This window comes from Myripristis murdjan, chromosome 6 (genome assembly GCF_902150065.1).
Source record: "Myripristis murdjan chromosome 6, fMyrMur1.1, whole genome shotgun sequence".
NCBI classification, from domain to species: domain Eukaryota; kingdom Metazoa; phylum Chordata; class Actinopteri; order Holocentriformes; family Holocentridae; genus Myripristis; species Myripristis murdjan.
Window position 1 is genome coordinate 8,622,555 of NC_043985.1, and position 15,346 is coordinate 8,637,900.

Sequence of the window (15,346 nt, forward strand, 5' to 3'; positions counted from 1 at the left end):
TGAGGTCAGGGGACCTCCAGGGCTCCAGGTCCATTCCAGAAGGTCCCCCGACCCGCAAAATTAGGGCTAGCTGACCATAGCCTCTGCAACCCGGGATAATAATGCCCGCACACGCCGGGCACACAACGCACACAACAAAACCTTGCCTTTTTTGTCGCCTTGGGCTAAAATGCCAAAAAAAGCCTGTTTTCTTGGTACAGTATACATTCCACTCAAAAGGAAAATGTACAGTGTAGACAGTGAAACCGTGAATCCAGACTTTGGCAACCAAATCAACTTGTTGTCATGTTGGGGCTTCAGCTTCTCAAACTGCGGGCTTATGGAGGCTAAAGCGGCTCCACTGGGGGTCTGCAGCATCAAACTACATGAGGAGCCCGGCGTTTAACCGAGTCCTTTCAGCCAAACTAACTACGAACTCCCTCTATTTGTACTTTCTGGAGGATTATAACAGAGCAAACTTGTTGGTATTCCCTCGCCGTGGAGCCTCCAGTGCGCTCGCTGCTTCGCCAGAGCCTCGGAGACCGAAAGCCGAAAAAAACAAGACCCTAACCCAATGACTTACCTTTTACCTTCCCGTCCGCACTGCCTGGCGACGGACACAGCAGGGACGAGAGCCCCGGTGCCTCTCCAAAGGACTTGCGGTTCCTCGGCTTCTGCGCGGCCGGCCGCTGCGGCTCACCGTCCGGCTGTCCGGCTGTGTGCGACACAGAGTTTTGAGACGTGGCCAGTGTGTCTGCTGGGGTGGCTGGCAGTGGGACGGGCAGAGGGGAGCGGAGGGGGCAGCCGGACTGGGACAGAGAAGGATGGGGAGGAGGAGGAGGAGGAGGAGGAGGGAGGGAGAGGGTGTTACCGCGGGCGGGACCTGAGGATTTCTCCTTCTGGAAAGCGACTCACTCCGGCCATTTAGGACTGAGTTAAAAAAAAAAAAAAAAAAAAGAATCGAGCATCGTCCTGACACCCTCAGTGTCCCAGCACGGATGGCACATTTAGGCTGAGTCACACCTGGCCGAAGGAAACGGCATCAAAGAGGTTTAAAGGTTATTGCATCTACGTGTCGCACTATTGCTCAAGCCATGTGTCCCGTCCGGCGCAATAACGCACCTCTTATTGCCACAATATTACACTAATTCTTGTCAGGAAAGGCCGCTGTCTCCACTGCTTCCTTGTCTAACATTACCGTTTATCTTTTTTTTTCTTTTTCTTTTTTTTTTTAAATAAAAAAAAGTCACAGCATCAGTATCCTCTGTCTGTCCCGACATCCGTTTCCTCGTAGGCTATTTGTAGTCGCTCTCCTCAAAATGGAAGGAACTCTCTTTGGGTGGAACTTCTTTGATAAGTCCAGGTTCAGTGTTCAAAGGAAATTGTGCCTCTTATTTTTGATAAGATTTAAAGAACCTGTGGATTTTACTTGTTGCTGAGCCAGAAACTATGCAACTGGAGGAGTGCTGAGTGCATAGCCTACTGTGCCGCCTGGAATTACTTCAGACGCAAACACATTCTCTAATTTGGGATCATTTTATTGGATAAAATTACAATAAAGTTAAGGGAACCACTGTGTTGTATTATTGTGTTTGAAGATCCACCAGATCAAACTGCAAGGACACTTTCCCTAAAATTCTAATAATAAATGAACAATTGGAAATTCATTCAAATAGCATAATATAAAAAAACACAGCATTAAAGATACATTCACAGAGTTACAAAAATGAATTAATAGAAAACTAATAAAATAAAAGCTATTTATTGCATACTAGCTTGGGTGAGTCCCACAGTATCTCAGAGCCCCCCGGGAGGCTGGTGATGCTTGACCCAGACTGGGAAAACACCAGTAGGCCTACAGAAGTCATATTCTGTTTATTTAGGTTACTGAAAAACTGTCTACACTACTTAAGTAACTAATCAAGGTGGGGCAAAAATATTGTAAGGTTTAAGACATTTTAACTTTGTTTATAGCAACATCAGACCATATCTGACTATTTATTTTATTTATTTATTTTATTCAGTTTATAAAGGACAGTGTGCACTTTCATTAGCTATTCAAGGAATAAAAAGATGAGTGCACCAGATTTAGCAAGAAAGCTAATTTCCATCTGTAGTCCTTACAAATAACATTAAAACAATCAACACAGTAAAACAAACATTAAAATTATCAACACAGTAAAACAAACATTAAGACAAACAGACCTGCACCTCTACCTCACATACCAATACACACAACATAAACACTACAGGCAGGCCATACAAACATAAATAAACAACCTAACCATTCCTAATGTAAAGTGCAGTGTAAAAAATGCCAGTTAGGTAGTAGAAATTATTATTGTATACTTAAAGTGCCAATGTAGAATACTGTAAACCTATTAGCATTACGATGTAAAGTGCCATTGCAGAATATTAAAGACATGAGGTTATTGGTATCATCAAATGTGATTGCAGATATTTTAAATACCAACCATGGTAACTACACTTTTACTACTTGAACCAATAGTAAAAGTCTAGAACAGAGTTGATAAGAGCCATAGTGAACTCCCCTCTTGGACTCACCACTGAACTGCACTCTCACACTCTCACAGCCTGAACTTTCACAACTACTAGAATAAAACCCAAGATCCAAAGATCCAAAATAACTGTCCTCCGATGGTGACTGCTCATGTCCAAGACACAACACAAGACAGGAGCGCATCACCACATCAGTTTCACATCCACTCATGTCAATACTGGCTTACAAAAACAAAAACAGTCAGAGATCATTTTTTCTTTCATACACTAAAATCTGGAATGAGATCTTAATATATGACATTAGACCCATAACCTCTATTAAACAATTCACACAGGCCTATAAATAAGGATATGTAAGGATATGCCTGGAGTCTCTCACTACACCATCTCACTCACTCCGTCCTCTCCCCCGTCGTGTCTGTGCTGTTAATAAACCACGGTTTTAGGCCTGTTGCACTGACATGCATTATTCTGAATTTTTTTTTTTAGGTTTTTGAGATGTTGAGAGGACCACGGTGTCCCTGCTGAGGAACAGGGTAACTGTGTTATGAGACCCCTGCCAGTGTCGCTTGCACCCGGACGGCCCTCCAGGCTGAAATGGACCAACTGTTTGTCGATTTTAATTCAGCTTTTATAGTATGCTGCGGCCTCATTTGTTGTTTAAGACACTGAACAATAAAATAAACAAATAAATAAATACCACTGGGGTTGCGCAGTCGGTGGCCATTGTCATGAAGCAGTGTGTTGTTGAGACGGTGACAGTGTTTTGTAGCATGTATGATTTTATCTTCTGTGGAACAAATTTCAGCAAACAAATATCAACAAATATCTCATCTCCTTATGCTTTGTTTGCTGTTTTGTTTCTGTGATTGTTTTTTTTTTTGTTTTAAATTTTTAAAATATTGTATTGTGATGTTTGTCTTTTATGTGCTGGAGAAGAGGAACCTGCTGTAAAACTGTTTTTAACCAAGTCAGGACAGTGTTAATTGCAGGATCTGTATCGCTGGTTTTATGTCCTTTCCTGTATAATAAAATGAAAGAATAAAATGACAGAGAAGAAAAAAGAGGAAGTCATCTACTGAGAAATAGTGGCTGACACAAAGGCAATTCATCTGTGAGGCTCCTTCCCTCTGGTTGTTATTTTCAGATGAAAAACCGCCTCGTTATCCCTTACATAAAGTCACATCCAAAACATTAGGGTAACATTAACACAATGAATTTCTGTTCAATTAAGTTACCTCCTCCAACTTGGTTCCTCAGCCATGCTACCCCAGGAAAAATAATGGAGGTATGTCTGTCCCCTTGACCTTGCATTCCTCAAACACAAGCTGTGTTGGTCAGTCATGTACAGTGCTTTTTTTTTTTTTTTTTTTTTTTTTTTGGTGATAGCTCTTTCCTAAAACATCAACCGTGTATGTTAACACAATAAAATAATTGCAACTCAATAAAATTTATTGTCGGTGAGAGGACATTGCTTTATAGTGTTTATCATCTTTCAACCTTTGTATCATCAGTCATACGCACCTGTTCACAAGACTGCATCACGCATAAGCTTTGATAAATTTTGTTTGAATGCCGTCCAATTTAATTAATTCATAAATACTGTTTGAAAAAGTTTGCATTTATGAAAAGCTACATGCACAGGATACCTTTACTTTTATGATTAAGACTTCATATCAAGTAGCCTACTTCAGGAAATTTTGTCCTTCCTGTTTAGAAAACAGGCCTACAACTCTAATCGTGGAATTCAACTGATCTCCCATCAGATGTGATGAATGAATGAAGGGAGGGGGAAAAAAAGCACAATCACAAGAGTCATTCCACAGAAAAATAATGTGCACTGGCAAAGGATGCACCTGGATCCTGTATGAGCCAGACTCATATCCTGCACTCTGTTGCTCCCTGCAGCCATAACCAAAGCTCCATGGTGACCAGTAAAAGGCTGTTGGATCATGGGTAGCGGTGGGGTGACTTTGCCCCAGGGAGGTGGGGTCTGATAAGGCATCAGTTTCACAACGCATGCAGTGAGGTGTGAAAGTCAGGGTGCTGGCAATGGAAGCTGACGGTAAGTAAGTGCTCAGTCAGTGCTCCACCCTCACCGGGGAAATGGCGTGTGACAGCCCCTCCTTTCCCCGCAACAATACAAGTATTCATACGGCGTTGATTGTCTGCATAAAATGTAACTTTTATTGTTCAGGTCTGGTGATTGTGCACGGAAACCCATGGAAGCCATCCCTCTTTGCTCTTTCTTGACTCAAAAACCACCTGGCATGCGCTGTATGCACAAAAGTACAGGGCCACACCTCTCAATCAGTGAATTCAGGTGTTTCATTCAGTCCCATTGCCACAGGTGTATAAAATCAAGCAATTTTTCATTTTCTTTTAAAGATTAGCTTTTTGGCATTTCTGCTTTATTTGACAGTCACAGTAGCAAGAGACAGGAAAGGCAGGGGAGAGAGAGGACGACGTGCAGCAAAGGGCCTGAGGTCGGTTTTCAACCCAGGATGCTGCGATCAGGACTCAACCTTAGCACATGGTGCGCACTCTTATCCACCGAGCCGCTGGACTCCGGAACGGTGGAAACGTGTTCTGTGGAGATTGCGAGCCGGGCCCTCTGGTCCAACACCAGTGTCTGAGCTCACAAATGCTCTTCTGGATGAACGGGCAAAAACTCCCACAGACACACTCCAAAAAAAATCTGGTAGAAAGCCAGACATTTTGAAATGTCACCACTTGTTTTGTCACAGTGTCTTGTCATCTTTTGACTGCACGTTCACCAACTGGAATACAGTGTTCTTTGATTACTTGGATTTGTATTTTCAAAGCAGATGTTGTTTTGTCAAGGACCTTAAATGCTGTTGTCACTTTAGGTCTCTGGTTTTCTGGTATTTAGGTCTTTGAGAAATGTGACTTTTATTCGTTTTTGGTTACTGGTGGTGAACTCGGACGTCAGGATCCAGTGGTACGTATTAGAAGGCAGAAGGGTACACAAGCACTTGTGCTTCTACAGCTAAAAGAGCTTTTATGGTAAAATAAGAATTTTACAAGAGGAGCTGGATTGAAAAGGGTGTTACTGTTTGCAAACTGCCAGGCCGAAGGGGAACAGACTGACCAAATGGCTGCGGTGAGCTAATTCACTGGCCCTGGTTCAGAGCTGGAGAACACAGCATTTTGTTGTCATCCTGCAACCAAAGGATGCCAAACAAATCCTGCAGACACATGCACGCGCACACACAGTCACACAGAGATTCACAGAGTATATAAATGATATACATATGGACAAATGAAGAAGCAAATAGACAACAGACATGCAGACATGCAGGCACACACTGGCCTCTCTGGGGACAGACTGAGTCATAGGGAGGAAGAGTAAAAACAAACCATGAGTCTCTAAAGTAGAGAGCCTCCTTCTACAAAGCACTGAACAACTCTCATGCACAGAGTTGTAAAGCAACAAAGTAAAAATGCTTCATTATTGGACTTAAACATTTTTTCTGTGTTTTTATGCTTTACTTGAGTATTTATTTCTGCTTTCATTCACTTCTACTTTGTTGTATTTTCAGAATAAAATGTGGATTCTTATTCCGATACGTCTTCCTTGAGCACTCGCTGCAAACATCTTGTAAATGACAGATGCACTGACGCATTAGGTGAGGAGGCAGCACTGTACTCCGGCAGGTATTTGGGTTTTGCCGACGTCTGTGATATTACATAACAACACCGCTAAGCAGCTGTCGGCACTGAATGATCCAAGGATGGCGAAGTCATTTTTTACATTTTGGGTGATGATTTTTGCTTGTTGGACAGGGTTAGGCATAAATTGGTTATGACTGTAAGTCAGTTAGGTCATGTCTTTGCCATCCTTGGAAAAAATATTGCAGCAACATGTTTTCTTCAGCCGCTTATTACATTTATGCAACAACTTGAGAAAAAGAATGGTATATTTTTGCTTTTTGTTTTTTAAGTGTATCCTAATTTGCAGTGTTATATATATATTGCAGAGGTTTTTTTTTTTTAAATGGGGCGAGAGAGAGAGAGGGAGAGAGATAGCGAGATGTACTTTTCATACTTAGGTACATTTATTACCAGCAAATTTAGCAAGATATCTTTACTATTACTCAAGTATGACTTTTGGATAGTTTTTACATCACTGTTCATGCAAATGCAGGGAGACCGTACAAGTGACCCTGCAATGGATCTATCACGCTACAGAACAATGTTAAATGAATATATAAAAACAGAAAATTCAGTGTTTCAATTTTTAAATAAATGGGTTAGGCTGTTTTGCTCTTTCCTGGTATAAAGAAGGCAGGACTTTCTGAGGTGACAGCTGGAGTCTCTCAGTCAGTGACTGTTTCTCATATTCTCAGCCAATTGTTTGTCAGTGTTAATGGTCAGGTGAGAGTGACTTACTTACAGTTAGTTTAGAGGAAACTGTAATAAGTCACATATTAACATGGATGTCCTCAACTGGATTTTCCCAGTTCTACCTTTTTGTTTTAATTTCCATGAAATACCACTGAAATCTTCCTGGTGTGATTGCTGCCCAGTGTGCCCGTTTCAGTATGAAAACACCAGACAGGAATAAAGCAAGGTACATTATATAAAAATGTGAAGAATTTTATTAACCGTGACCTAAATATATGTACATATAAAAAGGTATAGGTATCAAATTAGGAACACAAAAACATTTCCTAAACCATCACAAAGTATCAAATATACAAATTATCTAAACTCACAAAACTCTTCTGTTTTTCTATAAACTAGCCAAGTGCAGAGCTGCTGTAAAGTCATGGCAGGAAATGCATTTCTGAGGGCTAAAAACCGAGAGGGTCTGTGTACATGGCTGGCTGTGAAAATGTAAAGTCAGAATCGTTTGTGGATCAATAACCTCAGTTTGTTGTGAATGAAGTTTTACAGAAATAAACCAGTTGTTTGGTATGTTTGGTATGGAACAAAAAGGCAATGATTTGGTGTGGTGGCCCAGCCAAACTGTCTTGTACCGGATGATTGGTAAATAAAGCTGTGGTGTCTACAAAAATATGAGGTTATGCTTCTCTTTTCCTTCTACGCCAACAGCAAAGCAGTCGTTAACTTACTTAAGTGAGCAGTTCCTGTCTACCCCTGAAATAACTGTGGATTTATTGTGCTGTAATTTGACGGTTCCCACTGCATCATGAGAAGTGAGGTTTTCCCAGTGGGACTGGTATTGTAGGGAGCACCTGGTTCTGGAAAACAAAGGTCTGGATGCGCCTAAAGACCCAGAGGAAGACGAGCAGAACGCTGACATACTGGATCCAGGCAAACTTCACCGTTTCCCAGAAACCAGGACGATAGGTGGAGCCGGTTAAGGCAAACACTCAACTCAAACCTCAACAGTGCAGCAACATGCAATTATTGGGCTGAACTTATGACATCTGGCATCATGTTTTTCAGTCCTGTCTTCTGGTCCACCTCGATGCATTTGTAAAACACTCAGTGATAAACTGTGAAGAAATTGTGAAGTTGTTTTAATATAATTTTTACACTGCCATGATGTCATATTGTAAATATTTTAAATGCATCGATGTTGAGCCTCTTGGACATTGATGTCCATTAAATATTAAATATGAAATATTAAAGAAACAAGATCTAAATGTTTTTTTTTAATCCATCAGAGAAAACATGATGGCAGATTATTATATTACAATGAGGCGCAGTATCAAAGACATATCACTGATTGGTGACAGTGATATGTAGAGTGATATAAGTTCAACAGCAAGGCAAATACAAAGAACATTTGTATAAAATATGACAATATAAAAGTTAATTTAAAACAGCTGTTGAAGCTGTTCTGATCTCATGTCAGAGAGATATGCCATCATGACAAGATAATGTGGTTAACAGCTGTGGACTTTGATTTTAGAGCCACACTGCTTTTCAGGATTGGTGCAGAAAGTCGGCATCATCATCAGCATCTATTCAAGATTAACATTATTAATTTCCTCACAGTTAACAAATTCCATGCTTGTCCAAATCTGACGATTGCTTGTTTGTACATCCATGTACCTGCAATAGCTGCTCTCTCAGTCACATATGTGCTTGTTTTAAGATACTGTAGTCTTTAACAAAAAAAAAAAAAAAAAAAAAAAAAAAAAAGTCTCACATGTATTTCAGTATGGCAAGCATTCTGGAGGCATTTGGTGTAATTATTTCTTGTGAAAATCAGTCTAAACAGCCAGACCTGTTTTTCCACTCTTACTCCAAAACCAGGCCTAACGCCCGAACCGGTTTTTAACAACATTCCTATAGAACACAAAGGCAGTGGTCAGATGACTGCAGCTCCCCACAGAGAAGCTGAACAGATTTGGTGTTGTCTAACAGGTTCACACACACACACACACACACACACACACACACACACACACACACACACAGTGTATGTAAAGGATATCTGATGATCTCCATGGGATAGCGGATCTCTGCATCCAGCTGGAAGGGAGAGCCAGCTGCTCGTCCCACCACCCAGACCGGGCCAGGACAGGACAGCACTGTGGTCACTGTGGGACGGAGGAAGAGGAAATAGACCAAGTTTTGGATGTTTGGATGGCACATTAAGAGGCATGTGCCACGTGCACACACACTGCTGCAGGTTCAAATCCAGGCCAAAAAAAACAACACACAACTACTAATCAACAAAGCAGCTCATTAAACTGAAGGAGCTGAGGAGTAGCTGCTGTGAGGAACATGAAACACCATGTTCATGGAATATCTTGCTTTTTATGAGCATAAAATCAGTTTTTGTTGCTTGCAGACCTGGATCAAAAATACCTTACATGCAAACTGCTCGCTCATTCACTGAGCACACACTTTGCATCCTCTTTGTTTGAGCTCTGGAGGTATTGCCATGCAGAGCTGGTGGTAGACAGTGTTGTGCTCCCCTAATTTACATGCTGGAGCCTGCAACAGATGAACTCAGTGGGCCAAGAGGAAGTTACCCGACTAACTGTGTCACCAGGCAAGGCGTCATCCCAGCCCTAAAATGCAGGCCTAAAGTAGAAAAAGTCATGCAGCTTTGTGTTTCACTGGTGCATGCACATGGCTGTGGCTAGAGATGGGATTTACGGCTCTTTAAAGGGAGCCGGATCTTGAGTATCCATTCCTTTCAAAGAGCTGTTCAAAAGACTGGCTCATTTTTATATTTATTTATTTTTAACCCATTAAGACCTAAACATTACACATGAGACTAACAGGGTGGTATCAGACTGTACTGGATGCTAAGAAGGTGTGGGTTAATATTTCGATCAGAATCATTCAAACTTTGGTAGGAGTAGTAACATGGAAGGGCGCAAGCCAGTAATTTCGCCTAGGGCGGCAACATAGGCAGAATCGCTACTGCTGGCCAAACAAGTCACACACATGACTCCTTCTTCTTTCTTTTTGTTCACAACATTCAAAAATGACCAAATACACTGAAATTAATCGATACAGAGTGAATTAAAGCAAAAAACAAAGAAATTGGGATCTGGCTCGTTCACTTCAAAGAGCCATTCAAAAGAATCGACTCGTTCGTGAACGACCCATCACTAGCTGTGGCATATGTTTTAAGAATGTAAAATGTAGGCTTACATTTTTTACATATAGACATATCACCAATTAGGTATGTATATCGTTAGGATTTTCACAGTATCGATACTCGGTGCTGGTACTTATCGATATTCTTATATTTAATTAGGTGTAAAAAATTAGGTGTAAAAAATTAGGTGGTGTAAAAAATTAGGACGTGAAAAGAATTTTTAAAAACCATGTCTTGCAATGATATTAAATATCAAAAACAAAGTTCAAGGGGCCGGGGGTAACACCCGCACAATCATGATTCATGAAAACACTGGCAGGCTACAGCAGCAAGCAACACAAAGAATAACATCTTATTTGACTCATTTTCCACCTCACCATCCAAATCTAAAATAGGGTCTCTGCAGTAGGATTAATATTGAACACAATATTAACTTAAATATTTAAACAATATAAATACAAGTAACATATGCTACTGATAAACTGCCATTTGTGTGCAACCGCGGGGCAGGGGGGGTTACAGTCGGGCTGCACGGCCCGGTAGGGAATGTCTCGCGGTCCGGTACCGGTCCATGGACCGGTGGTTGTGGACCGCTGACGTAGATTATCAAACACGGAGCATTGTTGGGCTTTTAAATAAACTCCATATGTGCCAGATGTTTCATTAAATTCGACGTGTTACCTCCCTTGCATGACGTTGCTTTAAGGTATCTGTTGCATGTCGCAGAGTCTGCATCCTCCTTAGACGTGAAATGTAGCCAAACCTTGGAGCGTTTTGCCTGCGGCATCTTTATTGATCCTCTCACTATCAGTTCTGATCAACAAGTGTGCGGAGTAGCGGCACTGGCGTCACGTTCAACAACCACAAGTTGGCGCTGGAACACCAGCGGCCAGCACCAAAACGAGGCACCGAATTTTTCATTCTTATTCGGTCTCGTTACTACCATTTACGTCGGAACCGGTGCCTATTGGTACCTTGTTTCGGTACTCAACCCTATCACCAATATGTTCAATATATTTATTTATTAATATATTTATTTATTATTATTTATTTATTTTTCCTGTTGTCACATTATTTCTTGGTGAATGGGAAATAGTTTAGATGAGTATTCCCTGAAATCCTTTTTCCCAGGATTAAAGCCTAGAGTGGAGTGAGGTGTTAGATCTGTTTTCAAGAAGGAAAGCCATCAGTTATTTGGAATGAAGATGCAAATCAACTTCCCCTAAAGGTTCAGTCATGTTTCCATCTGCTGATCACAACCTCTGGAGGAGCCAGACTCATAAAACCAGCAATTTGTTTAGCAGTGTGTGTGGGAGCATTGTCATCTTGGAATATGGAACATCATGAAGGAACAGTGTTTGCATGTAGTCCAGGAAAATAGCCTCATATTGTTTGGTCACTGTAAGACCGTGCAGATAAATCCTCAGACCCGGAGGATATACCACACGGCAGATCCACCAACATGTTCAACTTTATGAGCTGACGCTTTCTTTGTCCCTCTCCTAATGTAAGCCAATCTGGATGGCAGAAAAAAACTGAATGACTCATCTCATGATTATTACTGTTTCCTTCCTTTAGGCTCCAGCAGGTTATGCAGGTTCAACGCTAGCAGCTTCCTGATGGTGTCCTTAAACTGAGTATTCTTATAATACAAACAATACTCATATCTCTCTAGGCAGATCAGTGTAGTGTTGTGAAATTGTAGCATTGTGTTTTGACAGTCAAATGATATAGGAGATACCTGACAGTGAACAAACAAGGTAATTGCTGGTGCAAACTTACAGTTTCTGTCCTGGTAGGCCCCGATGATGTTGACGAGATCATACGCACTCGCAAATGGGCTGGAGCCGTCGACCACCGACACCTTCGCCAAAGAAAGAAAACAAGTACAAAAACAAACAAAAAAACAACAGCTTTACAAATAAGGGATGTGCCAAATTTACATTTCTGATCTACCTACATTGCAATCAAAGGTGTGCCCCTGGGGAATAGGAATGCTTAAGTGCAATGAAGTGAGACACGCGTGTTGTGTGAATGGGCCACGAGGGTTGGAAGGTGCTTGCTAAGTTATGAATGTTCACACACACACACACACATTGTAAACAGTGTAGAGTCCGCGGTGGGGCAGGGGGGTTCTCTGCTGCAGCCTCAGGTCTCCGCTGATGAAAAGCTGAGCTCCAGGCACAGAGGAGGAGTACTGCACGTAGGCCAGGCTCTGCATCAGCACGGTGGACATCCTCTGCATCAACACAAAGAAATGCTTTCATTCTGGCAAAAGGGTCATAAACACGTCGCCACTAATGACTATGACCTTATGACTGACAGAGGAAAGTTGTAAAATTTCCATACTGATGGCAGACGTGTGCACCATCCTGTAAGATGCAGTGAACTGCAAACACAGTGCTGTGAGTGTGTGAGTGTTTGTTTAGACCAACAACTGAAACTCAGGTCCGCCTCTGACACGATCACATGGATGAGACACACTTTGACTGATTTCTATATTTCTTGAAGAGTTCATCGATAAAACATGGCTTGTCTTGATCAGGAAGCCCCTCACCTGACTGACTCTCTTGGGACATTCTGATCAGATTCCACACAATCATATACCAATATAGAATTAATACTGTTCTAATAATAATACCAATAATAATAATGATGATAATAAAAACAACAATAATGGTATCTGAGGTTTCTGTGGTCTAAATGCTGTTTTAGCTTCTCCACGTCTACAGGAATAAATACTGAGGAAATCCTTGTAATGCCTGAATTTTTTCACATGAAAAAAATCAACAAAATTACTTGTATTTAATGATGATACGCAATAGTATTGGCTATTGGCAGTAAATGCATTTTTTAAATAAGATTGATACTGGCCTTCCAACTAGTAGGTTAATGATATTGGCTAAATTGTACAATATTCACTGGCTTTGAAAAGGATCATACCAGTGATTTTGAAAGTTTGGCCCATTTACTACAATTTCCACACATTTTGCATTGCAAGATCTTGTAAACCATGCAAACAATGTAGTGAAATTAAGATTGTCCAACCTGAAACCAAAATCCCTTGATTTTCAAACATACATTTTTGGTTGAAACAGTCGCCTTACAATGTTCTGCTTCTGTGGCTAACAAAGTCGTCAGCATTTGCAAGCCACAGAACTGATAATTTGCTGGGTAAAAGAAACATTACCCCGGGGGACTATTTTCCCTGGCGGAAGGAGCATTTCACCCTGCCCAATTTCGAGTCATCAAAATACAACAGTGCTCCTGCTTTTAGGAAAACTAATGTGATTGTAATGAGGATTTTATTATGGTGATGGCATGCTGGTGTGAGGAAAGCCTGAAGTCTCTGAAAGTTCGTTTTCATATTGAAGTGGAATGAATGGAAGAAATGGCCTGATTTGGAGGAAGGATATCTGGTGTGTATCGGTGGTTGGGCGGTCTAGGTGCTGCAGCAGGATACATACAAAGAGCTGGTAGCTGAAGGTGAGCAGCAGCTGGACACTGTACACCTGTTCCTCGGGTTTCAGAGGAAGCTGCAGTCGGAAGATCAGACGGTCCAACTTCCCGTCATGGTTCTCATCTTCCTCTCTCACCTGCAGAGCGTGTTGATGCATACACACACACACACACAGACACACACAGCTGCATCAATACACAACACGTAAGACGTCTAATACATGCATACTCACAAACAAACACATTCATCAGTGTGACTGTCAATCAAGCAGACAAATCATCTCCATACTGTTTCACACACTGCAGCAAAACTTCTTACGGAGACAGTGGGGATCCGGAGGTTGGCGCCCTGCATGTTGTTAAAATGTGGAAAGGTGCTCCAAGCAACATAGTCTCCTTTGGTGCTGGTTGCTGCCACCAGAAGAGTCTGATACTGGAACCTCACGACCGGCTGCTCCTCATAGGTGCTCCTCTTTATCCAGAAACCTCAAATAAAATGAGCCATTGCATCAGATTTTTATTGCAATAAAACACAGCTGAATCTCATTTATCCACCAACACACTCTGAACCAGCCAGACGATCAAATAAGTGGAATGAGAAAAGAAAATTGACTTTTTTTTCTTTTTTTTTTTTTGGTGGTGTGACTTATGCATTACTGTTGATATAGATGCATGGACATTATTTCTAGAAGCAATCACTGTGGTGAGAGTTGTTCCTATTACTATCCAAGCCAGAGGGCAGATCTTTACCAACGATGTTCCTTTTGTTAGATGAAGATGATTCTGCACATTACAACTCTACAGGAAGTGGACCCAACTCCATCCTATCTAAGGGTCTGAATGCGGTCATATTGCTGCTCCATCGGTGTCAGTTTAATAAATGCAATGCTATTTACAATTTAGAGGATACTTGTTGGGTCACTTTAACTATGAGGTATGTCGCTGCAGCAGAGGAGAGTTGAGCAGGCTGTACCTTGGCTCCTGTAAGCGACCAGCAGTGGTGAGATGTACGTGAGGCACAAGACAGCGACCAGAAACACGGTGGCTTTCGTGCAAACGCTGGTTTTGTAGCGAATCACAGCCGGATGAGAGTAGACTTCATAGAAAGCCATAACAAAGTAAACAGACTTGGAAGAGGGGGAAAAAAACTTTCAGTCCTGCAAAAATGAGCTGTGATTACTTAGCTGGGAAACAGCCGAGCTAGCCTGGATGCTAACGGAGTCCTTGTAGCGAAGGGGCTAACTAAGCGTCCACAGGCTGCAGAGGGAGGACGGAGCATAGACCAGCCGCCATCTACCAGCTCCTCACAGCAAAGCGCTTTCAGGACGCCAGTTTAGCCGAATAAAAAGCTCATTACTTCGATCGCTAACTAGCTTCTGTAAGCCGCGCCATGTCCCGGCTACTTCCGGTCGGTAGCATAGCGTCTTACGGTTACCATGGCTGCCGCTGTTACCATGGCCACGGCACCCGATGCACGGGCTCTCCCCTCTAACACTAATACTCATACTAATACTAATAACAATAACAATAACAACAACAACAACAACAACAACAACAACAACAACAACAATAATACTAATACTAGCACTCACGTATGACTGAATTCCGGACTGACCAAAAATCCACTTATGGCATAATAAAAAGAAGTATTTAACTTTTTACCAAGTTTAACCCATTAAATACTGCTACCACTGCTACGACTACTATTAATAATAATAATAATTATAATAATAATAATATGATATTTTTCAATATATCGGTTGTAAAATGTTATATATGTTACTTCAAACAAAACGTAATTACCAACACAGATAAGCAAAATGAGCTGAAAAC

The 15,346-nt window shown here is 41.5% G+C and overlaps 1 protein-coding gene across 1 annotated transcript; it reads right to left on the reverse strand.

The window, feature by feature from the left end:
- Positions 1–7,103: 7,103 nt before the first annotated feature.
- On the reverse strand, positions 7,104–14,954 carry tmem231 (transmembrane protein 231). The gene is made up of 7 exons (XM_030054599.1): positions 14,487–14,954; positions 13,833–13,999; positions 13,522–13,650; positions 12,150–12,293; positions 11,837–11,918; positions 8,933–9,038; positions 7,104–7,836 (listed from the first exon to the last, which is right to left on the reverse strand). The coding sequence occupies exons 1-7, from the start codon at positions 14,623–14,625 to the stop codon at positions 7,674–7,676; spliced, it is 930 nt and encodes a 309-aa protein (XP_029910459.1). The 5' UTR covers positions 14,626–14,954; the 3' UTR covers positions 7,104–7,673.
- Between the last annotated feature and the right edge of the window lie 392 nt (positions 14,955–15,346).

Bases quoted from the DNA above. Each gene is read 5' to 3' on its own strand.
- tmem231 (XM_030054599.1), bottom strand. From the start codon at position 14,625: ATGGCTTTCTATGAAGTCTACTCTCATCCGGCTGTGATTCGCTACAAA. The intron at 14,000-14,486 runs GTACAGCCTGCT...ATTTTATTTGAG, and splicing joins GGTCGCTTACAGGAGCCAAG to GTTTCTGGATAAAGAGGAGC. The intron at 9,039-11,836 runs GTAAGTTTGCAC...TCCGTCCCACAG, and splicing joins GGCCTACCAGGACAGAAACT to TGACCACAGTGCTGTCCTGT.